General features: G+C 45.0%; 1 protein-coding gene across 3 annotated transcripts in view; it reads right to left on the bottom strand.

Moving 5' to 3' along the window:
• Positions 1-25,217, bottom strand: part of reps2 (RALBP1 associated Eps domain containing 2) — a 324,931-nt gene that overhangs the window by 140,278 nt on the left and 159,436 nt on the right. For 2 of the 3 annotated variants that reach the window (XM_086006315.1, XM_086006317.1), the window contains exon 4: positions 21,011-21,134. In XM_086006315.1, coding sequence (XP_085862441.1) covers positions 21,011-21,134 — 124 coding nt within the window. The remainder of the gene's footprint in view (positions 1-21,010; positions 21,135-25,217) is intronic. The other variant, XM_086006316.1, reaches the window with a different exon arrangement.

The following is a 25,217-nucleotide window of genomic DNA, read 5'->3' as shown; positions in this document are numbered from 1 at the left end:
GCTGCAGCTACTGACAGACCGCATTGCGGCACTGGAGCTGCGAATGGATACATACTGGAGCAATCACAATGCTGAGGACATCGTGGATAGCACGTTTAGGGAGTTGGTCACACCGCAGGTAAAGGCTGCACAGGCAGGAAGGGAATGGGTGACCACCAGGCAGAGTAGCAGGCGCAGGGGTCCCCTGTGACCATCACCCTCTCAAACAGATATACCACTTTGGAGATTGTTGAGGGAGATGGCTTATCGAGGGAAGGCAGCAGCAGCCAACTTCCTGGCACCATGGGTGGTTCTGCTGCACAGGACGGGAGGAAAAAGAGTGGGAGAGCTATCGTGATAGGGGATTCTATTGCAAGGGGAATAGATAGGCATTTCTGTGGCCGCAAACGAGACTCCAGGACGGTATGTTGCCTCCCTGGTGCAAGGTTCAAGGATGTCTCTGGGCAGCTGCAGGGCATTCTGGATGGGGAGGGTGAACAACCAGTTGTCGTGGTGCATTTAGGTACTAACGATATAGGTAAAAAACAGGATGAGGTCCTAAAAGCTGAATATAGGGAGTTAGGAGGTAAATTAAAAAAGAGGACCTCAAAGGTAGTAATCTCAGGATTGCTACCAGTGCCATGTGCTAATCAGGAGTAGAAATAGAAGGATACTTCAGATGAACACGTGGCTAGAGGAATGGTGCAAGGGGGAGGGATTCAAATTCCTGGGACATTGGAACCGGTTCTGGGGGAGGTGGGACCAGTACAAACTGGACGGTTTGCACCTGGGCGGCACCGGGACTGATGTCCTAGGGGGAGTGTTTGTTAGTGCTGTTGGGGAGGGTTTAAACTAAAATGGCAGGGGGTTGGGAACCTGTGCAGGGAGACAGAGGAAAGGGAAGTAAGGATAGAAACAAAAGATAGGAAGGAGAAAAGCAAAAGTGGAAGGCAGAGAAATCAAGGGTGTAAATCAAACAGGGCTAATAATAACTCTAAAAGGACTAAGCGTGTTAAAAAAACAAGCCTGAAGGCTGTGTGTCTTAATGCGAGGAGCATTCATAATAAGGTGGATGAAGAAAGCTGCGCAAATAGATGTAAACGGATATGATGTAATTGGAATTACGGAGACATGGCTCCAGGGTGACCAAGGCTGGGAATTCAACATCCAGGGGTATTCAATATTCAGGAAGGACAGGCAAAAAGGAAAAGGAGGTGGGGTAGCATTGCTGGTTAAAGAGGAGATTAACACAATAGTAAGGAAGGGTATTAGCTCTGATGATGTGGAATATGTATGGGTAGAGCTGAGAAATACCAAGGGGCAGAAAACGTTAGTGCGAGTTGTATACAGACCCCCAAACAGTAATGCTGAGGTTGGGGATGGCATTAAACGGGATTTTGGAGACGCGTGCAATAAGGGCACAGCAGTTATCATGGGTGACTTTAATCTACATATAGATTGGGCTAACCAAATTAGTAACAATACTGTGGAGGAGGAATTCCTAGAGTGTATACGGGATGGTTTCCTGGACCAATATGTCGAGGAACCAACCAGAGATCAGGCCATCTTAGACTGGGTATTAAGTAATGAGAAAGTATTAATTAGCAATGTTGTTGTGCGAGGCCCCTTGGGGAAGAGCAATAACATGCTAGAATTCTTCATTAAGATGGAGAGTAAAGTAGTTGACTCAGAGACTAGGGTCCTGAATTTAAATAAAGGAAACTACGATGGTATGAGGCGCGAGTTGGCTAGGATAGATTGGGGAACGTTACTTAAAGGGTTGACGGTGGATAGGCAATGGCAAACATTTAAAGATCGCATGGATGAACTACAGAATTTGTTAATCCCTGTCTGGCATAAAAATAAAACAAAAAAGGTGGCTCAACCGTGGCTAACAAGGGAAATTAGGGATAGCATAAGATCCAAGGAGAGGACATATAAATTGGCCAGAAAAAGCAGCAAACCTGAGGATTGGGAGCAGTTTAGGATTCAGCAAAGGAGGACAAAGGGATTAATTAAAGAGGGGGAAATGAGAGTAAGCTTGTAGGGACCATAAAAACTGACTTACTGTAAAAACTTCTATAGATATGTGAAGAGAAAAAGATTGGTGAAATCAAGCGTAGGTCCCTTGCAGTCAGAATCAGGGGAATTTATAATGGGGAACAAAGAAATGGCAGACCAATTAAATACATATTTTGGTTCTGTCTTCACAAAGGAGGACACAAATAACCTCCCAGAGATGTCGGGGAACATAGGGTCTAATGAGAGGGAGGAATTGAATGAAATCAGTATTTGTAGGGAAATGGTGTTGGGGAAATTGACGGGATTGAAGGCCGATAAATCCCCAGGGCCTGATAATCTACATCCTAGGGTACTTAAGGAAATGGCCCTAGAAATAGTAGATGCATTGCTGGTAATCTTCCAAAATTCTATAGACTCTGGACTAGTTCCCATGGATTGGAGGGTAGCTAATGTTACCCCACTATTTAAAAAAGGTGGTAGAGAGAAAACGGAGAATTATAGGCCGGTAAGCCTGACATCGGTAGTGGGGAAAATGCTAGAGTCCATTATAAAAGATGTAATAGCAGAGCAGTTGGAAAACAGGGTCAGGATCGGACAAAGTCAACATGGATTTACAAAAAGATAAATCGTGCTTGACTAATCTACTGGAATTTTTTGAAGATGCAACTGGTAGAATAGATAAGGGAGAACCAGTGGATGTGGTGTATTTGGATTTTCAGAAGGCTTTCGATAAGGTCCTGCATAAGAGATTGGCGTGCAAAGTTAAAGCACACGGGATTGGGGGTATGGTACTGACTTGGATAGAGAACTGGTTGGCAGACAGGAAGCAAAGAGTTGGAATAAATGGGTCGTTTTCCGAGTGGCAGGCAGTGACTAGTGTGGTAGCACAAGGATCGGTGCTAGGACCCCAGCTATTCACAATATATATTAATGATCTAGACGAGGGAACTAGATGGAATATCTCCAAGTTTGCAGACGACACAAAGCTGGGTGGGCGTGTGTGCGGTGAGGAGGATGCAGAGAAACTCCAGTATGATTTGGACAGGTTGGGTGATTGGGCAGATGCATGGCAGATGCAGTATAATAATGTGGATAAATGCGAGGTTATCCACTTAGGTGGCAAAAACAGGAAGACAGATTATCTGAACGGCAATTGATTGGGAAAAGGGGAAGTGCAACGAGACCTGGGTGTCCTTGTGCACCCGTCGCTGAACGTAAGCATGCAGGTGCAGCAGGCGGTTAAGAAGGCAAATAGTATGTTGGCCTTCATAGCGAGAGGATTCGAGTACAGGAGCAAGGATGTCTTGCTGCAGTTGTACAGGGCCTTGTTGAGACCACACCTTGAATATTGTGTGTAGTTTTGGTCGCCTTATCTGAGGAAGGATGTTCTTGCCATGGAGGGAGTGCAGCGAAGATTCACCAGACTGATACCTGGGATGGCAGGAATGACGTATGAGGAGAGATTGGGTCGATTGGGCTTATATTCGCTAGAGTTTAGAAGAATGAGAGGGGATCTCAATGAAACTTATAAAATTCTAACAGGACTAGACAGACTAGATGCAGGAAGGATGTTCCCGATGGCGGGAGAATCCAGAACCAGGGGTCACAGTCTAAGGATAAGGGGTAAGCCATTTAGGACTGAGATGAGGGGAATTTTTTCACCCAGAGTGGTGAACCTGTGGAATTCTCTACCACACAAGGCAGTTGAGGCCAATTCATTAAATATATTCAAGAAGGAGTTAGATATATTTCTTAAGGCTAAAGGGATCAAGGGATATGGGGAGAAAGCAGGGACAGGGTACTGAGTTTGGATGATCAGCCATGATCTCATTAAAGCAGGCTTGAGGGGCCGAATGGCCTACTCCTGCTCCTATCTTCTATGTTTCTATGTTTCTAACATAGGGGCATGGAAGCCAATTGCAGCACTCTACCACCAGCCCAGCTCAGATCAGCTAACTCAGCACAGACTGGGAACCAAGCCTGAAACCCTGTGGTCAGTTGCACATTACCTTCTACACACCATTGAGGGGGCTCAGTCAGACTGCCGTGTGCCCAATTTTGACCAGTCTGTTACTTTGTTATTGACCTACGCCTTGCAGCAGGAAGCTCCTAACTTCGGAGAATTGAGGCATTAATTATTTTTGGATGTCTACCCAACAACAATAATGTATGCCACATTGCAGCTGAAACAGCACCTCTGGAAAATCCCTGCACTATAAATCTGGTTATCTGCAGGCTACATGACTAGTCTCTGATCGTGTGCCCATCATCCCATAAATCAAACCTCTAGTATTTCATCTGGCTGCCTACAGGCACCAATTCCTAAACAGCAATCACGTTTCACATTTCAACTAAACTACCTATAAATATGTGGGTGTGTTAACTGACTTATTTCCATTAAACAATATTGTTTAGGCAAGACAGGCATTTTAACCTTTCCTAACTAGATTCTCTCTGTCTTTGATTAATAAGGAGTGACCTCTAAATATGCAAAAAGTTATTCATCTTTTTGTTCTATTGATTGGATTCTTCACCGCTACCCCCACCCCCCCCCCCCAACCACCCTAAATCCATTCAGACTCCTTGGTTAAAACACCCAGGCAACTTTCTACTGAGAAAAACATGATTGCCAAAAGAGTGCAATAGAATCTGAGTGACCTGCTAATGATTTTCCCTCCCTCGCCATTGAAAGTGTCTAGGCTCCACTCAACGGTCCCTCCTGACAGCACTGACCAGATCGGGAAGGTTCTGTGTAGAGAACTGCAAGAATGAATCGAGGAGCGACTGCTGTATACTTAATCACACATCCCCATCGAAGTTCACCGTGCTACGTTATTGTATACCTATGTTGTTTACTTCCTTCCAATACGAAGCACTTTAAATTTATCATTTGTCTGCCCAGTTGCATCACAGATCAAAGTCTTTTTGCAAATCTTCAATGCCTCCTCCATCCCTAATGGATTCCCTATTCTAGTGTCTTCTGCAAATGAACCAACTAACAATTGGTATCTGCATCCGACTCATTTATGTAGATATAAGAAAACAACAGTCCAGGTTCTGGCCCCCGAGATACTACACTCAATATCCTCCCATTCTGACACTACACTTTGCACTAGTACTCCATTTCCTTTCTGAAAAAATCCAATTTCTTATTTAGTCCCACATTCTACTGGGATTCTCATGGATTTTATTTAATTAGCCTTTCATATGGGAGCTTGCCAAGGGTCTTCTGGAAGTTCAAATAAATGATCACTGGGGTTGCACTATATTTTATTTCAAACACCATGAAGGAAGTGGAGAAGGTTTGTCAAACAGGTTTACAAATTTGAGCCTGCTGCAGATATCTTCCTGGATTCTGACCTACATTGGCTCCCGGTTAAGCAGCGCCTCAATTTCAAAATTCTCATCCTTGTTTTCAAATCTCTCCATGACCTCACCCTTTCCTATCTCTAATCTCCTTCAGCCTCAACACCCCCCACCACCCCCAAACAAGATATCTGCGCTCCTCTAATTCTGCCCTCTTGAGCATCACTGATTATAATCGCTCAACCTTTGGTAGCCGTGCCTTCTGTTGCCTAGGTCCTAAGCTCTGGAATTCCCTCCCTAAACCTCTCTGCCTCACTACCTCTCTTTCCTACATTAAGACTCTCCTTAAAACCTACCTCTTTAACCAAGCTTTTGGTCATCTGCCCTAACTTATCCTTATGTGGATCAGTGTCAAATTTTGTGTCTTAAAATACTCCTGTGCAGCACCTTGGGACGTTTTACTATGTTAAAGGCGCTATATAAATACAAGTTGTTGTTGTTGATGTTGATTCAGTGGTGCCAGTCACTCCCGTACACCATCAGAAAATAATTTAAAGATCGATTTCAACAGAACCCATGCAGGCAGTTAAAATCGACAGGGGGACTTATCCTGGCCGATTTTGACATTCTGCTCGGTTTGCGCTGCCTTCTAATTTGACCCACTCTTCTCAGCAGGAGGCAAGGACGCCCATCTGAAATGGGCACAATCCTTCTTTAAATATGCAGATCGGGGTCTGATGACATCATCAAGTCCAATCCCCAAGTACAATTTTTCTTTTTAAAAACTGTTGGCCTGAAGAGGGAAGCCATCGTTAGTTTTCCCTCCAGGTGAAGCTCACAGGAAGAGGAGCCCCAAAGAAGTATATTTATTTTACGTTCCTTGTGGGGCCAGGAGTGGCAGGAATGCTCTTCCTAGCCCCACAATGAAAGTTTAGGCTTCCCATGCCCTGGGCTTGCTTCCCCTCTCTCCCTCTCCCGCCCCCGCCCAATCGTGAGAAACCTCCCAAACCCCCTCCTCATGGACTTATCTGACTGCTAGATAGCGTTCCATTGGTCCCAGTCGGCAGCCTCCTACTGTCCGGCATCCTAGCCCCACCTGCTACTTCCTGCCAGTTTCAGGTGGGCAACCGACCAGTGGCATGCAGATGGAACCCAGGAATTAAATCGCGCAGGCCTCACGCTGCCGAGGTCGGGCGGGGGGGGGGGGGGGGTGGGAGGGTGGGAGGTAGGGTTCGGCACTCGCCTCAGCACCTGCCCGCTGGATTCCAAACCCACCTTACAATTAATTGCCGAAAATCAGCAGAGGAGCACTTTGCTAAATCACCAATCTTTATGTGCTTGCTGAATCCGCTTGTAAGTTTGCAGGGGTCAACAGTATGCATGAGGAAACCAATGTCCCCAGGCAGACTCTTTTTACATCTATAAATCACAAGGGATACTATTCTGTCAGCGTACAAGTTGCCGGCATGGCTATGCACAAAATCATGCAACTAACTGCCAATGTCCTTGGCTCAACTCGTGATTTATTCATTTTAAGTCAGCCTAGTTTGCTAAGGGTCTTTGAACAACCCAACAGGATGACTAGATGGTGCCTTGAGGCGCAAGACTATGGAGTGTAGACATGGCTGTTGACGACTTTCTACATTCCATAAATCTCAAATGAGTAAGAGGCGCAAAACAGGACAGGAGAGAGAAAAATTCAGCATTTGAAAGCAAAATTGCAGAGTTTTATTCTGCTCGGGAGCGGTATTTTAATACGCAAGCATCAAGTGCGCACAATTTCAGAGAGTTCTTGGTGCCCCAAGACCTGGTGATTCAGAACAGCGCAGGTATTGCTAGATTAGAAGAAAAGGATATTAATAAGTGACATGAATCAGTCATTCATGAAAGAAAGACTTATGAAATAATACTGAGCGGCCTGCGGGTGGCGCTGTCCAGGGAGAGTATAAATACTCGGGCACGGGCCCAGCTTGCGCAGGACATTCTTAACAGGAACAAGTGAAGGACACAACTAGACTGCCATGTTGTAAAACAGTTGATTAAAGCTTTGTTTAACGCTTAGACCAAGTGCCTAGTAGTTTTCTTACGTCAATAAGCACTGATGATCAAAAGCCTAGAGAAATAGCTGGACGATGCAGGACTGGTATTTTCAAAAGGGCCAATGGGTAATCTTCATCCAAAAGTATCTCAGGACTTCAGCAACCACAAACAGAAAGTGCCACCTTGAAAGTGGACAAGACAACGAAGGCTAATCACATTATGGATTAGTTCAATTTGAAACAAATGAATTCCCATTTCTTGTTATGAAAGACATTTCTACCTCAGATATACATGTCGATTTTACAGCATAAAATGATATTTAGCTCGCCTACAATATTCCTCCATTCTTGACGTAAAAGAGGTTTACTTTTCTCAAATATATATTCCCCCCCCTTTCAAACAAAGCTTCTCAAGCCCAAGTCATATATAAATAGGAGTCTGTTGGGTGTAACGGTTTCTGAAATGTTAAGTCACATGGTGTTCTGTTATCCAATGACTCCTGTTGATATTAAGATATGCATGTAGGAGCCGTCTTGACTTGTGCCAGTTGCAAGAGAGAAATTATGTCCTCCAAATCAGTGTTGCATTTTATTGTTCCAAATGATCCACTAACACATTACAAAACTTGCACACAGTGTGAACCAACTGAGATAAACTCATCAGCATTCACGCCTGATGCCTCAACATACAGCAGTATGGTACCGTTACAAATTTCAGATCTGCCGTAGATATTCTCGAGTTATGCATCATCACTCTCCTGTAACTGGACCTCGCATCCCTTACGATCAAAAATTTACCTTTGCTACCCAATATCTAGACGCACAATAGCGTGACTCAAGGGTGTACCAATGTGATAGCTTTGCTATATGGACTCGATATTAATCATCTGAAGGACAGACTGATTAATACTTTAGTGAGATGAGGCAAAATATGAACTGTTAAGCTGCTTTATTTTACAGCCAGTAAGTGAATGTACAGAATAAGTCATAGCAAATTCCACCTTATTTTATTATGAAGAGGGATGGAAATGAAGTTAAAGTAAGAACCTGCACCACACTATCCCAGTCAATGGGCTAAGTAATGCTTTCATTTGGTCAGCCCCATCACGGAATTGAACTAAGGATTACTCTGGGCCTAGTCAGTTCTCAAGGTGTTATGTCTTCTAGCGCTCGTAGTGCTTTGTAAAGACAACTCTGGACTCGGTAGTTTGTAATTATAAACTACTGTTTTATTTGAGTTGTAATCCCTGCCTGCCGCATGGTGCGGGGTGATATTTCCAAGTGCCTTGTGCGGCGCCTGCGCACTACTTTCCCAGCATTGTAGTACTGCTACACTTGATTTGAGTATTAGTACACTTGTACAATGTAGTCCCAACATAACTATGTAACATTCCTCTTTCCCAACAAAACTAACGACATCAATTTTCTATTTTACAATGTTTCCAGTTGAATAACGTTAACAAAATACAGAACGTGAGCTTTCTTTGCTCAATTTATATACAGATATTTGTCCATGTTGTTTTACTGTTCTGTGCGAATTATAATTGTCTTTATAATTATTCGCGATACCACTCAGGTGGTTGTATGTTACTCCTCCATCTTGTGGACTTGGCTGTAACTATTCCTTTCTGCGGTGTTTTGGTGTGTTCTTTTCTTGTTGCCGGTGCTGTCGTGTTTGGCTCTGGAGAGTGCATGTTTGCAGTTGTTGTATTTGAGGTGTTTGTTTCTGGCGTTATATTGTTTTCCGTGTCTGGTACCCTAACTGCTGTTAATGTTGTCCGCTGTTTGACAGCTTCAGGTGAGGGCCTGATACGGATCCTGTTTCGCCTGTATTGGTTTCCAGGTTCTGTCTCTACCAAGTAAGATCTTGGAGTATCAGCTTTTCCAATAACCTTGGCTGGACTCCATGTTCTCAACAACGGATCTTGTATATGCACTGATTGCGCATTTAGCAGCTCCGGTAGTGGTTTTGCATGCTTGTTATAGTGTGTGCTCCCCGTAGCTTGTGTTTCCATCAGCTTCTGCCGAACGTCCTCTTGGTCCTGGGGAGGATATATCTTTGCTGGTAGAGTTGTTTTGTATTTTCTACCGTTTAGTAGTTCTGCTGGTGATTTCGAGTCTGCTCGCTAAGGTGTCGATCTAATTGCCAAAAGGGCGGTCTTGGTCTTCTCCCATCTCCTTGCTTTTAATGAGAGCTCTTTTGACTGTTTGGATCTGTCTTTCAAGAAATCCATGTCCCCTTGGGTAATGTGGGGATGAGGTAATTATTTTAAATCCGTATTTTCCAGCCAGTGCTCTGAATTCGCTGGAGGTGAATTGTGTCCCATTGTCGCAGATGACCTTCTCTGGGATGCCCTGTTCTGCGAATAAGTTTTTCGCAATTTTTGTGATTGTTGTGGCTCTCATGTCATTTATCCTTCTGACAAAAGGAAATTTTGAGTAGTAGTCTGCTACTGTGATGTACCACTCCTGGTTGCACAGGAACAGATCTGTTCCTACCGTGTGCCATGGTCTCGGGGGTACTTCCATTTGAATCATCTCCTCCTTCTGCTGTGTGTTTTGGTATTTCTGGCATATGCAGCATGTGGAGACCATTTGTTCTATGCTTTTGTACATAGCTGATCTGGCTCTTAGTTTACTTGGCCTTGGTGTATTAAGCGGAGAAGTTCCGTTTGCATCGTTTTTGGTATTATGATTCTTGAACAGCAAGGAGAACACTGTCCTCCACCGAGATGTCGTCTCCGATTGTCCAGTACTGTCGGATTTGGTTTTGGACCTGCTGGATCTTCTCCGGCCACCCCTGTATTACCTGTTGCATGAGTAGTAGCAACTCTTCTTTACCAGTCTCCTCTTGAATTTGGCTAAGCTTTGTGGGAGTAACATTTACGAGGTGGTGTATTTTTACTGTCAGGCCCTTCATCTCGTGTTTTTCGTGTGGTGACAATCGAGACAATGCATCTGCCAGTGTCATTTCTTTCCCTGGCCGGTATTTTAATTCGAAGTTGTAACTTTGGAGTCTTAACAGTAACCTTTGCAGTCTTGCTGGGGCCTTGCTTAGGTTTTTCTTGTAAATTTGTTCGAGTGGACGATGGTCACTCTCTACCTCGAATTTTCTTCCGTATAAGTAGGTGTGGAACTTTTTGCATCCGTATACTACTGCCAATAGCTCTCTTTCGATGTTTGCGTATCTTGTCTCTGCTGATGTCAATGCCTTCGATGCGAAAGCTATTGGTTTTCCTTCCTGCACGAGGGCTGCCCCTAGCCCCCTGGTAGAGGCATCTACCTGTAGGGTGACAGGATTTTTTCTATCGTAATAAGACAGGCTGGTTTCTTTACATAATAATTCCTTTAGGTGTTTGAAGTTCCTCTCGTGGGATTCTGACCATTGGTATTCGGTGTCTTCTTTTAGTAATTCTCTTAGGTTCGCTGTGTAGTCTGACATGTTCGGGATGAAAGAGCTCATATACTGGACCAAGCCGAGGTAGCTTCTCAGCTCTTTCTTGTCGTTTGGAGGTTTCATCTCTGCTATCGCCTCGACCTTTTCGGGATTAGGCTTGACACCGTCCGGTGTGTTGATCATGCCAAAAAATTTGCATTTCGTACTTTTAACGATGCACTTCTCGGCGTTCAGCTTGATGTCAGCCGTTTTTTTTTTTTATTCATTGATGGGATGTGGGCGTCGCTGGCTAGGCCTGCATTTAGTGCCCATCCCTAATTGCCCTTGAGAAGATGGTGGTGAGCTGCCTTCTTGAACCGCTACAGTCCATATGGTGTAGGTACACCCACAATGCTGTTAGGAAGGGAGTTCCAGGATTTTGGCCCAACGACAGTGAAGGAACGGCGATACAGGTCCAAGTCAGGATGGTGTGTGGCTTGGAGGGGAACTTGTAGGTGGTGATGTTCCCATGCATCTGCTGCCCTTGTCCTTCTAAGTGGTAGAGGTCGCGGGTTTGGAAGGTGCTGTTGAAGGAGCTTTGGCGAGTTGCTGCAGTGCATCTTGTAGATGGCACACACTGCAGCCACAGTGCGCCGGTGGTGGAGGGAGTGAATGTTGAAGGTGGTGGATGGAGTGCCAATCAAGCGGGCTGCTTTATCCTGAATGGTGTCGAGCTTCTTGAGTGTTGTTGGAACTGCACTCATCCAGGCAAGTGGAGAGTATTCCATCACACTCCTGACTTGTGCCTTGTAGATGGTGGAAAGGCTTTGGGGAGTCAGGATGTGAGACACTCGCTGCAGAATTCCCAGCCTCTGGCCTGCTCTTGTAGCCACAGTATTTATATGGCTGGTCCAGTTCAGTTTCTGATCAATGGTAACCCCCAGGATGTTGATAGTGGGGGATTCAGCGATGGTAATGCCATTGAATGTCAAGGGGAGATGGTTAGAGTCTCGCTTGTTGGAGATGGTCATTGCCTGGCACTTGTGTGGTGCGAATGTTACTTGCCACTTGTCAGCCCAAGTCTGAATGTTGTCCAGGTCTTGCTGCATATGGACACGGACTGCGTCAGTATCTGACGAGTCTCGAATGGTGAACAGTGTGCAATCATCAGCGAACATCCCCACTTCTGACCTTATGATGGATGAAAGGTCATTGATGAAACAGCTGAAGATGGTTGGGCCTAGGACACTGCCCTGAGGAACTCCTGCAGTGATGTCATGTGATTGAGATGAATGACCTCCAACAACCACAGCCAACTTCCTTTGTGCTAGGTATGATTCCAACCAATGGAGAGTTTTCCCCTTGATTCCCATTGACTTCAGTTTTGCTAGGGCTCCTTGATGCCACACTCGATCAAATGTTGCCTTGATGTCAAGGGCAGTCACTCTCACCTTACCTCGAGTTCAGCTCTTTTGTCCATGTTTGGACCAAGGCTGTAATGAGGTCAGGAGCTGAGTGGCCCTGGCGGAACCCAAACTGGGCGTCAGTTAGCAGGTTATTAATGAGTAAGTGCCGCTTGATAGCACTGTCGACAACACCTTCCATCACTTTGCTGATGATTGAGAGTAGGCTGATGGGACGGTAATTGGCCGGGTCGGATTTGTCCTGCTTTTTGTAGACAGGACATACTTGGGCAATTTTCCACATTGTCGGGTAGATGCCAGTGTTGGTGCGCTCCATGGCCTCGTGCAAGTGACGTCGTGGTCTCTTTCATTTGTTCCGTAAACTTGGATGTCATCAGCAATTCCAATGGCTCCTTCACCGCCTTTGTATGTTTCGTCGATCTTTTGTTGGAAGATGTCTTGGCTGACTTTCAACCCGAATGGCAGCCGCAGGAATTTATAACGCCCCAATGATGTAGTAAAAGTAGTCAGGTTAGTTGATTCTTTGTCCAGTTTTACGTTCCAATAGCCGTTTCTGGCATCCAGTTTGGAGAAGACTTTGGCTCCTGCCAGTGCTGGTGTGATTTCTTCTAATGTTGGTGTGGGGTAGTGGTCCTGCTTTATTGCCTGGTTTAAGTCTTTGGGGTCCAGACAGATTCTGAGCTGCCCGTTCGGCTTTTCCCGTACCACAATCGAGTTTACCCAGTCTGTGGGTTCAGTGACCTTTGCGATTATTTCTTTCTCTTCCATTTCTTTTAGTTCGGTGTATAATTTTTCTTTTAGCTTGATGGGTATTTTTCTTGGAGCGTGGATGACGGGTTTTACCTCTGGATCTATTGTTATATGGTACTTGAACTCCCCGAAGCATCCTACAGTGTCATCAAAACATTCTGGATACATGTCCATCAAATGTTTCGTGTCCATGCTTTGTGGGCGATTCTCCAGTGGGGTGTTGCTGTCGACTTTCAGTGATGTTTTTGTTAGTTCGTGGTTTACCGAGATTAACCCCAGCTTCTCGCAACTGTTTAATCCCAGGATCGCCGGTCCCTCGGAGTCGGTCACATAGAACATGCAGTTGATGTTTCTGCTTTTGTGTGTTCCTTTTATGTAGGTTGTTCTAAATTGTCTGATCTCGCTCCCCCCATACGTTGTCAGCGTGACGTTGTTTGCTTTTAAACATCCTCTTTTCGGGTATCTATCTTCGCCCAAGTTTTCGGGGAAGATCCTCTGGTATAGCCTCAGTGGAAGGATGTTGCTCGGAGCTCCTGTGTCCAACTTTACTTTTAGGTTGACTGTTGTGGGCTGTCCTTCGATCCGCTTTTTAATCTGGATGATAGTGTGCCATTCTTTCTTTGGGGTGCTTTCCGCTCTGGACGTTTCGTGTAAGAGAACCTTTATGGTTTCAATGTTCAGAGCTTTGTCGTACCCGCAGTCTTCGTCATCTTGCTCACCCATGGTATGGATTTTGTTTTTCTTTTGTTGGTTCTGCTGCCCACCTCTGCTTTTGGTGTGTAGCCCCTCTCTTTTAGCTCTGCACATCTTTTGCCAGTGGTTTGCTTTACCACACGTGTTGCAGCTTGTTCCATACGCTGGGCATCTTCTTCTGTCTGTGTAGTCGTGTTGTCTTCCGCAGTTTCTACACGTATTCTTCCCACTGTCATATACTTGTTTTTGTGTGCTGTGCTTTTCGCGCACTGCATCTACTCTGTGATCCGGTTCGGGAGTTGTCCGCACGTCAGTTGTATGAGTATTCAGCGTTTTCATCTGTTGTTTTGTGGCTTCGTGAGCCCTCGCTGTATCTATGGCTTCTGATATTCCGAGCTTTTCTTTTCCTATTAGTTCTTTTTGCATTTCAGTATGTGCTGATCCCCATATTAATTGGTCTACCAGCCTTTCTTCTAGTTCCGTAAACTTGCATTTGCTGGCTTCATTTTTTAATCTCGTCAGGAAATTGTCAGCCGTTTCACTAGGTTCCCGTCTTAAGCTTTGGAATTTATACCTGTGTATGCGGTGGTTTGATTTAAGCTCGAGATGGTTACTGAACTTTTCATAAATCTCCGTAGGGTTCGTTTTATCCTCTTCAGATAAACTCCAGCTGTTAGAGATCTAAGCCTTTTTCTCCCGCCCACAGTAGAATGTAGCTGACTTTTTCCCTCATCGGAGGAGCCTTTCAGGAAACTTTTAAATGTAAGCTCGCATTTTTGCTTAAATTTCCAGAAAGCTTCCACGATATCGTCGGCTTCCCAGTTCATGATGGGGAGCATATTCGCGGTCAGTGCATTGGACGCCGCCATTTTAGCTGCCCGTACGATTCGCGGTTAAAACGCTGCAGAGTTTACTTTTAAATTTCTTTCTTCAATCTGATATCGTTTTTTATTTGCGTAAGTTTACTCACTTATACCGCTGCCACCATGTTATGTCTTCTAGCGCTCGTAGTGCTTTGTAAAGACGACTCTGGACTCGGTAGTTTGTAATTATAAACTACTGTTTTATTTGAGTTGTAATCCTTGTCTGCCGCATGGTGCGGGGTGATATTTCCAAGTGCCTTGTGCGGCGCCTGCGCACTACTTTCCCAGCATCGTAGTACTGCTACACTTGATTTGAGTGTTAGTACACTTGTACAATGTAGTCCCAACATAACTATGTAACACAAGGTAAACTGGCCTCGGCCCTTACCTGCCTCTCAACAAATCTTACCAAGTGACCCTGAACAAGTTTTTCCTGTCCTTTAGGTTTTCCGAATGGGCAGGAAGTTAAGGGCTTGACCTCCAGCCCTTTCCCTGTCCCTGTCCGGGGGTTAGCCTGTGGGGCTGCCAATTGAACTGACTGCTGCCATGGGACCCCCATCCTGGAGGCTCCTGGCAACTAACTCCCGCTGGTTTCGAAACGAACAGGGCTAACCCAACACAATGAGCCTCGAATAGTTCACAAGAGAGACTTAATGACCCTCGCTGCTTGATCAGAAGATGGGCCACATTCTGCAGACCAGCCTTGGCGTGAAGATACATCGTTTTCCTCCCCACCCCCAGCTTCATGCGGCAGAGGGGATTTTCAAACCAGTGAGCAAAACTGAAAAGTAACACTTCAGTACATGTCATATCCAAATCCTCTGCGGCAAAACAGTCAATCACCCTGAAGTGCGACAGGTACTCACACTTCACTGACACACTTCTGACAGGCGTTTAAAAAAAACAAATCATATTAACTTCAGTCAGCATCCACAGATTAAGGCCTAGTCCAAATATGACATATCACCAGTACAGCAAGCCACAATGTTCAGGTATTGCAGCATGACTAAAGTTAATCAGATCTGCGCTTTTTTTCAGTAGCTAGTTAAACTGACGCTTTTGGTCTACCAGTACAAAGACTTACTGCTGAGCTAATCTATTTCAAAATACACAAAATAGTGTTACCACCACCCAAAGTATCCCCAATACTTAGAATGCAACTTTTCACATGGCAATAAATCCATGCATAAATTACTAATTAGCCCGGGGGTCTCAGATCATAATTCATTCACAAAGTAGGTAATTATTTCTGAATCAAGTTCACAGCCTTAAGCACAGAATGCAGCACTTTCTTGGATTAGGCTGTGTCTGAGTGATCACAAACACCAAGAATCCAGCAATTTCAAACCGGAGCTGAATGTTAACTCGTACGTGCTTCTTGCTCCATTCCAGACAATCGGAAAATGCTCCAATCAGCTGACTTCTGCTACAACAGTGCATCACTATGGCTGGGCTTCGCTGCTCTTCACTTTATTTAACTGTTGTCCCCATTTTAGATTTTGTGCTTGAGCTATTTTTAAACAACAATCTCCTGGTATTTTACGAAAACATGCTCAACCATATGCGAAGGCTACACTTTTTTCTTTGCCTGTAAAGTAACAACTGATTCTCATATTTATCAGCTTAATGGTGATGTTGATGTTATGATCCAGTTATGACATCCTCTTAACTGGACGGTGCCAGCTCTTCACAATAGAGTTATGTGACACAAAACCACATGGCACGCTCAGTTTACCACGATCATCATGGCCACCATCACTACCGATAGTTTAACGAATCTAACTCCAATCGGAAAGCAGCAGGCTTGAAGGTAGAGGAAACCATCATCCAGTAGAAGTAGTAAAAAAAAAGGACTGGAATAAGCATAGAACTGGAGCAGATTGTTCGTTTAGTTAGGTGTTTGAACCACTTGCTTGGCTTTTGCTCTGAAGGTTCATAATGTTATCCAAACCTCTCTCACGTGTTACAGCCCTATAACACACTGCTAGTCATTTCTTATTTTCTAAGTCACACAGGAACAGTCACCATAAATCCAGTAAACATAGAAACATAGAAGGTAGGAGCAGAAGTAGGCCATTCAGCCCCTCGAGCCTGTTCCGCCATTTAATGAAATCATGGCTGATCATCCAAATTCAGTACCCTCGTACCTGCCTTCTCCCCATATCCCTTGATCCCTTTAGCCTTAAGAAATATATCTAACTCCTTCTTGAATATATTTAATGAATTGGCCTCAACGGTCTTGTGTGGTAGAGAATTCCACAGGTTCACCACTCTCTGGGTGAAGAAATTCCTCCTCATCCCTGTCCTAAAAGGCTTACCCCTTATCCTGAGACTGTGACCCCTGGTTCTGGACTCCCCCGCCATCGGGAACATCCTTCCTGCATCTAGTCTGTCTAGTCCTGTTAGAATTTTATAAGTTTCAATGAGATCCCCTCTCATTCTTCTAAACTCCAGCAAGTATAAGCCCAATCGACCCAATCTCTCCTCATACGTCATTCCTGCCATCCCAGGTATCAGTCTGGTGACTCTTCGCTGCACTCCCTCCATGGCAACAACATCCTTCCTCAGATAAGGATAACACGGTTTTTAAAATGCAATGCTGCTGACACAGCAGTCTATTAACCTCTGTAGAAGTGTGCATCACAGACTCAGCTGTGGCAGTTCCAGAGTTCCAGCTTATTCAGCAAACTGTGGCTCATTGCTCCAACACTGAAGCAAGAAAGATTATTTAAAATAAAAAGTTTATACAGCGCAATGTAAAGTGAGAGATTTATAAAGTGGCCGTCTTCTCACGAGGTCTCCAGCTGATTAAATCATACCATAAAATTGAAACCCTAAAAAAGTGTTGTAATTTTTTAACAGATACAGGAAACTTTCTTTTATCCGGGACTGACGTGGTGCCGGTTCATCAAAAATTCCGGATAACCGAACGCTATAGTAAAAGATAGGGAGAGCTGACAGCTCCGTATAAAGCAACAAACCCTGTTGCTTAGCAACAACTGTAGAACAATGGCCACAAGTTTCAAGCGTCTCTGTAGCTTAGCAACAGCTGCAGCCACACCCTTGCACAGCACAGATGAAAGAAGGCAAATAAATATGAAGTAAAACCTACTCCTGAATTTTGCCGGTTAACCGACATTTCCGGTTATTTAGGTGCCGGTAAATCAAAAGTTTCCTGTAATCTGCAATTGTGGTTATAAATCCAGCAGGTTCTAGTCTCCACGCTGCTGGATGTTTCACTGTTATAATTTACAAGCACATCAAACTGTACATCGGTGTATTCCTCAAGTGAGTGCAACATCTACGCACTACATTCACTTCTCACAGCAGCTAATCAATCGGCCTATTTGCATGTAGTCCATAATGTTGATAAAATTCATTTAGTTATGTGCCAGGAGTGGGGGTTGGCACATTGGGCAGAAGAGAAATTTAATATTCCAGGTTGTTGACATATAGTCAGTGTTTCCTCAACTAATTTCTTGTTGCCAAAAGATTTGTTAACATTGGTCCACTAATTTGTTAACATTGGTCCCCTTGTCCTCACCTTTCACCCCACCAGCCTCCACATTCAACGGATCATCCGCCGCCATTTCCACCACCTCCAGCGTGATCCCACCACCAAACACAACTTCCCCCTCACCTCCCCTTCCAGCGTTCCGAAGGGACCGCTCCCTCTGTGACACCCTGGTCCACTCCTCTATAACCCCCAACACCCCTTCGCCCAGCACCTTCCTGTGCAAGCGCAGGAGATGTAACACCTGTCCTTTTACCTACACCCTTCCCACTGTCCAGGGCCCCAAACACTCCTTCCAGGTGAAACAGCGATTTACTTGTACTTCTTGCAATTTAGTATACTGTATTCGCTGCTCACGATGCAGTCTCCTCTACCTTGGGGAGACCAAATGCAGATTGGGTGACCGCTTTGCGAAACGTCTCCATTCAGTCCGTAAGGGTGATCCCGAGCTTTCGGTCGCCTGTCACTTTAATTCTCCACTCCACTCCCACTCAGACCTCACCGTCCTTGGCCTCTTACACTGTTCCAATGAAGCTCAGCATAAGCTCGAGGAACAGTACCTCGTCTTTCGATTAGGCACTTTACAGCCTTCGGGACTCAACATAGAGCTCAACAATTTCAGACCATAACCTTTGCCCCTATCAATTTTTTTTTCTCTCTCCCACATGGCAGCTGTCTTTCATTCTGCCATTGCCATTTACACTTCATCTAGAGCCATCCTTTGTTTCTTAACTTGTCCCATTACCATCTCCTTTTGCCTTGCACCATCTCTTAATCTCTCTTGATCTCTCCTGCCTTCCACCCTATCATAGACCTTCCCTTAATCTCTCCTGCCTTCCATCCTATCACAGACCTTCCCTTTTGTTCTTCCCTCCCCCCTTTCTCTGCCCCTGCACTTGCTTAAAAACCTGTTCGTTCTGCAGCTTTTTCCAGTTCTGACGAAGGGTCATCGACCTGAAACGTTAACTCTGTTTCTCGCTCCACAGATGCTGCCTGACCTGCTGAGTATTTCCAGCATTTTCTGCTTTTATTTCAGATTTCCAGCATCCGCAGTATTTTGCTTTTGTATTGGTCCACTAATTATTGGAATTTCCCAAGATTTGGTGTACATGTAAAGCCACGTTCACTCTGAAGCCACGAAAAAGGGGACATTATAACAATCATAAAGTATACATCATTATGGAAGCAATACAAAGCAGGAGCATGCCAACTTTCTGCTTAGAGACACCCTTCCTCTAATCTACACAAAGCAAACTGAGGAGGCCATCGACTGGGTCAATGCTGTCGCCATGACTGTCAGAACCTACCAAGACGACAGGAAAAAAATCCAAGATGGAAAATTGACTTCATGCAGGAGCACAGTTGGTTGGCAACAGGAACATAGAATGCTGACACTTTGCAGAGGAAGCTATGATAGAACTGTATGGTCAACAGAGTTGAGAAGGAGCAGCTGAAGTTAAAATGGAAGCACCCAGCAGCGAACTCCAGAAATGTCTCTTTCCATTTCATATTGTCCACTGCAGCTTAACTATTATTGCAGGCTACACTGAATGTGTGCTGTATGGATATCATTCTCTTCCTTGCAGTACTTCATAGAAATAGCTGCAGAGGGCAGCCATTTGGCCCATCACACCCAAGGTGGTGTTAGCTCTTCAACTGGACCTACCGACTCTAATCTCGTTTGCCCACTTCCACATGTGCAATACTTTTGACTATGACGTGCCACCTCATTTACTTTCATATGCTTTTACACACATTTGGAACTTGCTCCATCTCACATTTGTCAGTATAATTGCATCATTTATTCAATATAATTCACTTTTGCTGACACATCGATCCGAGAGAATGGCCCAATCACAAATCCCATTAAGCACTGAATCCTGATGTGAATTCAAGGGTCCATCTGATAAAATCTTCTGGCAGTTAGTTAAACAGTAATGACTGAAGGCTGGAAATAAAACTGCACCACACCACATTTTGCAATTAATTTATATAATGTGGATTAAATCCAGATAATTGCTTAGTGCTAAATATAGATCACTATAATCTATAGTACTTAAAGAAATTGTAATATTTTGTACATTTACAACTTATTTTATAGCGCCAGTCAGCAATACTGGGTAAAATGGGTTTTAAATCTGTCCCGTAGCTAAAATTAATAGTGTAGTACGACTTTTATGAAGAAATGTGTTTTACGATTAAATCACGCAGGTTCCATTCATCTAAAATGTTAAAAAGACTGACTTGAATACTGAACAACAACTGGTGTACAAACTCGGAAGAGCAGCAGTGGAAACCACATTTTATACATTATAAGTAGCTGGAAGCAAAGTAAAACACCAGATAGAGGTTCTGACGATAATTTGATATGAAATCACTCAATTAACCACAGCACTGGTTTGGTATTTCCCTCTTTCTTGTACAGTAAGAATTACATGCCACATTTTCCTCTTGTTCCCTGCATCGCTTACAGCTTCTCACCTTCAGATAACCCTCCCCTGACTGAGAAACGTGTTTAGCGGGCCATGAACCCTTTGCACACTGAAGAGTTATTAAAATTCAGGGGCCTCGGGGAAATTTCCCCAAGCATCATCTGTTCTGCATTCCTCAACTGTGTGGCACCATTGATGTACTCCCTCAAGTGCTCAATCGCCTAGTACTGAATTTTAGTCACAGGATCGTGTATCATGATTTACTGTTGACATTTTAAGTAACATTCAGGGAGAGGGATTCAAATGAATGGCTGCTGGAATCAATCAAACTCAGTTGAAGCTTCCTTCCAATTCATGTTATTTAAAACCACTGGCGTTGGGTTGTAGACAAAGATAAATTTAATCAGCTACGACAGTCGCTTGCCACCAACTGTAAAAATCAACAGAAAGAGAGACAGATGCACAACGTTCAAGAGTTAATTCTTCTCCTGACTTATCCTGGGTACACTCACTTTCCTGGCAAACACAAAGAGTCTGCTCTTTATGACATTCAATCATTGTGAAATACCTTGCCCACTCAAATGCAAAGACACACTTGCAGCTTTCACCTACCTGCGTGATTTTGACCAAAGGCAACTCTGGGTCTCCCATCTCCACTTGCTGCTTGACCTTTTTGGTAGGAAGGTGAAGGAGGAGGAGAGGTGAAGGGCAAAGTAGCTGCAGACACAGGCTCCTGCTTCAAAGGAACAAAGTCATTTTTAAGTCCAGCAGCAGCACCCAGTAATACTTCAGCCAAGAGATTTCACCAATGGGTAGCCTCTGCTAATTGTCCCACTGACGATATAACAAAAATATCTACTATTAATCCACTCCATTCCTTATCCACTGCAAATATATTTTGAGACATTTTAACAAGGAAAAATAGGCTTTCGTGATGGCATACTGGGTAAAGGCACTAATGATATAGTTCTATACTGTACAGACCAAAAGGTTCAATTCCTGGTCTGTGCGGAGTTGGAAGATCTAGGCTGGGGCACTGCAATTAGCTTCACCCGCCAAGGGTCAGGAAAAATATAGGGGGTGCGGCGGAAAAGGTCAGCCACTGTTAACCTTTTCATCACTATCCAGTGACTTCTCCTGGAAAGAGAGTGAGTGAGTGAGTGAGTGAGTGTGAGTAAAATGTTAGGTGAGGACAGGATAGCAGCTCCACAGTGAAATATCCCATCAGCAATCATGGTCAACGCTCACAAATGATTAACGGTTACTTGAACAAGGTACTGTACTGTAGAACTGGATGCCACCAAGGAGTTATCGTCTTGAAGAATGGAGACTTGAAAGTGGCCCACACCCAAAATGAATATGATTTAATATTTTAAAAATGTAAGCCATTTTCATCTCATTTATATTTAGTTTTCTCCCTCTGATCCCCTCCCCTGCACAGCCAGAGATGCCTTTTCCATGTCCCTAATTTAATGTGGGAGATTGAAACGACATGCCACTTCATGTTGATGCTCCAGCAACTATAATTGGGTTTTCCAGTACTACTCGCTTGGTGACTTCTGCTTGGGTAGAGTTTCATCAGTGTCTGCCATCCTCCAAGTATCATCATCTTCTTCTTAGGCAGTCCCTCGGAACCGAGGATGACTTGCTTCCACATTAAAAATGAGTTCTCAGGTGACTGATGAGTCCAATGCGGGACCTACAGTCTCTGTCACAGGTGGGGCAGACGGTGGTTGAAGGGGCGGGTGGGTGGGGTGCTTGGGTTGACGTGCGCTCCTTGCGCTTGCTCCTGGCGAAGAGACTCGAGGTGTTCGGCGCCTTCCCGGGTGCTTCTCCACTTTGTGCGGTCTTGGGCCAGGGATTCTCAGGTGTCGGTGGGGATTACACTTTTTCAAGGAGGCTTTGAGGGTGTCCTTGAAGCATTTCCTCTGCCCACCTGGGGCTCTCTTGCCGTGCCGGAGCTCCGAGTAGAGCGCTTGTTTTGGGCGTCTCGTATCGGGCATGCGGACGATGTGACCATCGGAGCTGATCGAGCGTGGTCAAAGCTTCGATGCTGGGGATGTTGGCCTGAGCAAGAACACTGACGTTGGTGCGCCTACCCTGCCAATGGATTTGCAGGATCTTGCGGAGGCAGCGTTGGTGGCACCTCTCCAGTGCTTTGAGGTGCCTGCTGTACATGGTCCATGTCTCGGAGGCATACAGCAGGGCAGGTATCACTGCTGCTCTGTAGACCATGAGCTTAGTGCCAGGTTTGAGGTCCTGGTCTTCAAACACTCTCTTCCTCAGGCAACCAAAGGCTGCACTGGCACACTGAAGGCGGTGTTGGACTTAGTCGTTGACGTCTGCCCTTGTTGACAGTAGGCTCCCAAGGTATGGAAAGTGGTCCATGTTGTCCAAGGCCTTGTCGTGGATTTTGATAATCGGGGGGGCAGTACTGTGTGGCGGGGGCAGGTTGGTAGAGGGCCTTTGTCTTACGGATGTTTAGTGTAAGGCCCATGCTCTCGTACGTTTCGGTGAAGGTGTTGACGATGGTTTGGAGTGCGACCTCCGAGTGAGCGCAGACGCAAGCATCGTCTGCATACTGTAATTCGATGACAGAGGATGGGACAACCTTGGATCTGGACAGGAGGCGATGGAGGTTGAACAGTTTCCCGTTTGTTCTGTAAATTAGCTCCACTCCAGTGGGGAGCTTTCTGAGGGCGAGATAGAGCATTGCAGCAAGGCAGATTGAGAAGAGCGTTGGTGCGATGACACGAACCGGGGTCAAGCAAGGTTGTAAGTGAATTGGGTCTGTGGTGGAACCGTTGGTCAGGATCATGGCTTGCATGTCATCGTGAAGCAGGCGGAGGATAGTGACAAACTTTTGAGGGCAGCCGAATTTGAGGAAGACACTCCATAATCCCTCACGGTTGACAGTGTCGAAGGCCTTTGTGAGATCAAAGAAGGCCATGTACAGCGGTTGGTGCTGTTCCCTGCATTTCTCTTGTAATTGACGTGCGGTGAAGATCATGTCCATTGTGCCCCTTAGTGGGCGGAATCCACATTGCGACTCTGGGAGGAGCTTTTTGGCCACTGGGAGAAGGCGATTGAGGGGGATTCTTGCAATGACTTTTCCTGTGGCAGACAGCAGGGAAACTCCTCTATAATTACCACAATCGGACTTGTTACCTGTTGAGTCTGAGTGTCCCAGATATGCTTATTCTAAATCACTGGACACAGACAACAAGAATAACTTAAACAGGTCTTTACTAATCGAAGGTCAGGGCTGAACTGCTTAGCAAATTACTAGAGTTTATATACCGGTGTGGTCACCACCGGTACTATAATATACAGTAGCCAAGAGAAAGTAGTCCATCTCTTAAGGTAGTCTCTTAAGGTGGTACAGGTTACATACACCACAATTCCTCCCTTTTTAGCTTAACAGTGTACATCCCAATTTAAACATAACATGGATAACATATATACAACTTCGTGCAAAACTGTTCAAAGATTCAGTCTCTGGGGAGGCCTCCTGATCCGAGTTGGATAACGCCTTTCAGGGGTCTCTGATTCTCGTTGCTGGGGTGACTCATCTAGTTGATCTCTTATGGTTGGACATCATCAGATACCTTGGCGTCTGAGGTAGATGCTTCAGGTTCACTAACTTCTTCCACTGGTGTCTCTGTCGTAGTCATGGGTTCGACCTTTGTTCTCGATTCTACAAGTTGGTCAGCATGACATCGTATTACGTTTTCACCAATATCTACCGTGTGCATCAGGGGTCCTTGTCTGGCACGAATTGTTCCAGATTGCCATTTCTCATTCTTATAGTCCCGGGCTAACACTGGTTGTCCTATTTCGAAACTCCGAGTGGTCTTGTTATTTATATGCTGGAACTGTTTGTTTTCGACTTCCCTCCGCACATTTGGTTTTAACAAGTCCAACCTGGACCGCAACCTCCTGTTATAGAACATCATGGCAGGGCTTTGATTTGTCACTGCATGAGTGGCGTTTCGATATGCCATTAGGAAATTGTCCACCTTGTGTTGTAGTGGAATCTGGTCTTCGCTCATGGCCTTTATCGCCTTTTTGAATGTTTGTACAAATCTCTCGGCCAACACATTTGTAGCCGGATGATATGGGGCAGAGGTATAATGTTTCACCCCATTCTTCATGAATTTCTGGAATTCTTCTGACACGAACTGCGGTCCGTTGTCTGAACATATTTGTTCTGGCAATCCATTTCTTGCGAATATCATTCTTAGAACTGCGATCGTCTTTTCCGAGATAGTGGTCGCCATCTTAATCACTTCTGGCCATTTAGAATGTGCGTCTACCGCAATTAAAAACATGGAGTCCATGAATGGACCTGCGAAGTCAATATGTACACGTTGCCATGGGGTTGAAGGCCATTCCCATGGATGCAGCGGTGCAATTGGAGGTGCATTTTGAACTTTTTGGCACCCTGAGCAGCTTTTAGTCAGATCCTCTATTTGTTGGTCGATGCCTGGCCACCACACATAAGCCCTAGCAAGGCTTTTCATCTTGAATCCCCCCAGATGACCTTCATGCAGTTCCTTTAGAACTCTCTCCCTTAATTTAGGAGGAATAATCACCCTTGTTCCATACATCAATGTTCCTTGACAGACGGACAGCTGTTCTCGTCTGGCTGAGAATGCCGGTAACAGTGGTTCTCCATGAGCTGGCCATCCCTTCACTGTCAATTCGTAGACCCGAGACAGTGTCGGGTCGTTCCTGGTTTCTCTCTCAATACTTGCATTGGTGACTGGTAAACATTCGATGATGGTCAAGTGAAATAACTCAACAGGGTCAACTGTCG

The sequence above is a fragment of the Somniosus microcephalus genome, chromosome 14, assembly GCF_052327205.1.
Source record: "Somniosus microcephalus isolate GS21.2 chromosome 14, FLI_Smic_1.0, whole genome shotgun sequence".
NCBI lineage: Eukaryota > Metazoa > Chordata > Chondrichthyes > Squaliformes > Somniosidae > Somniosus > Somniosus microcephalus.
This window is presented reverse-complemented; position numbering and strand designations above follow the sequence as displayed.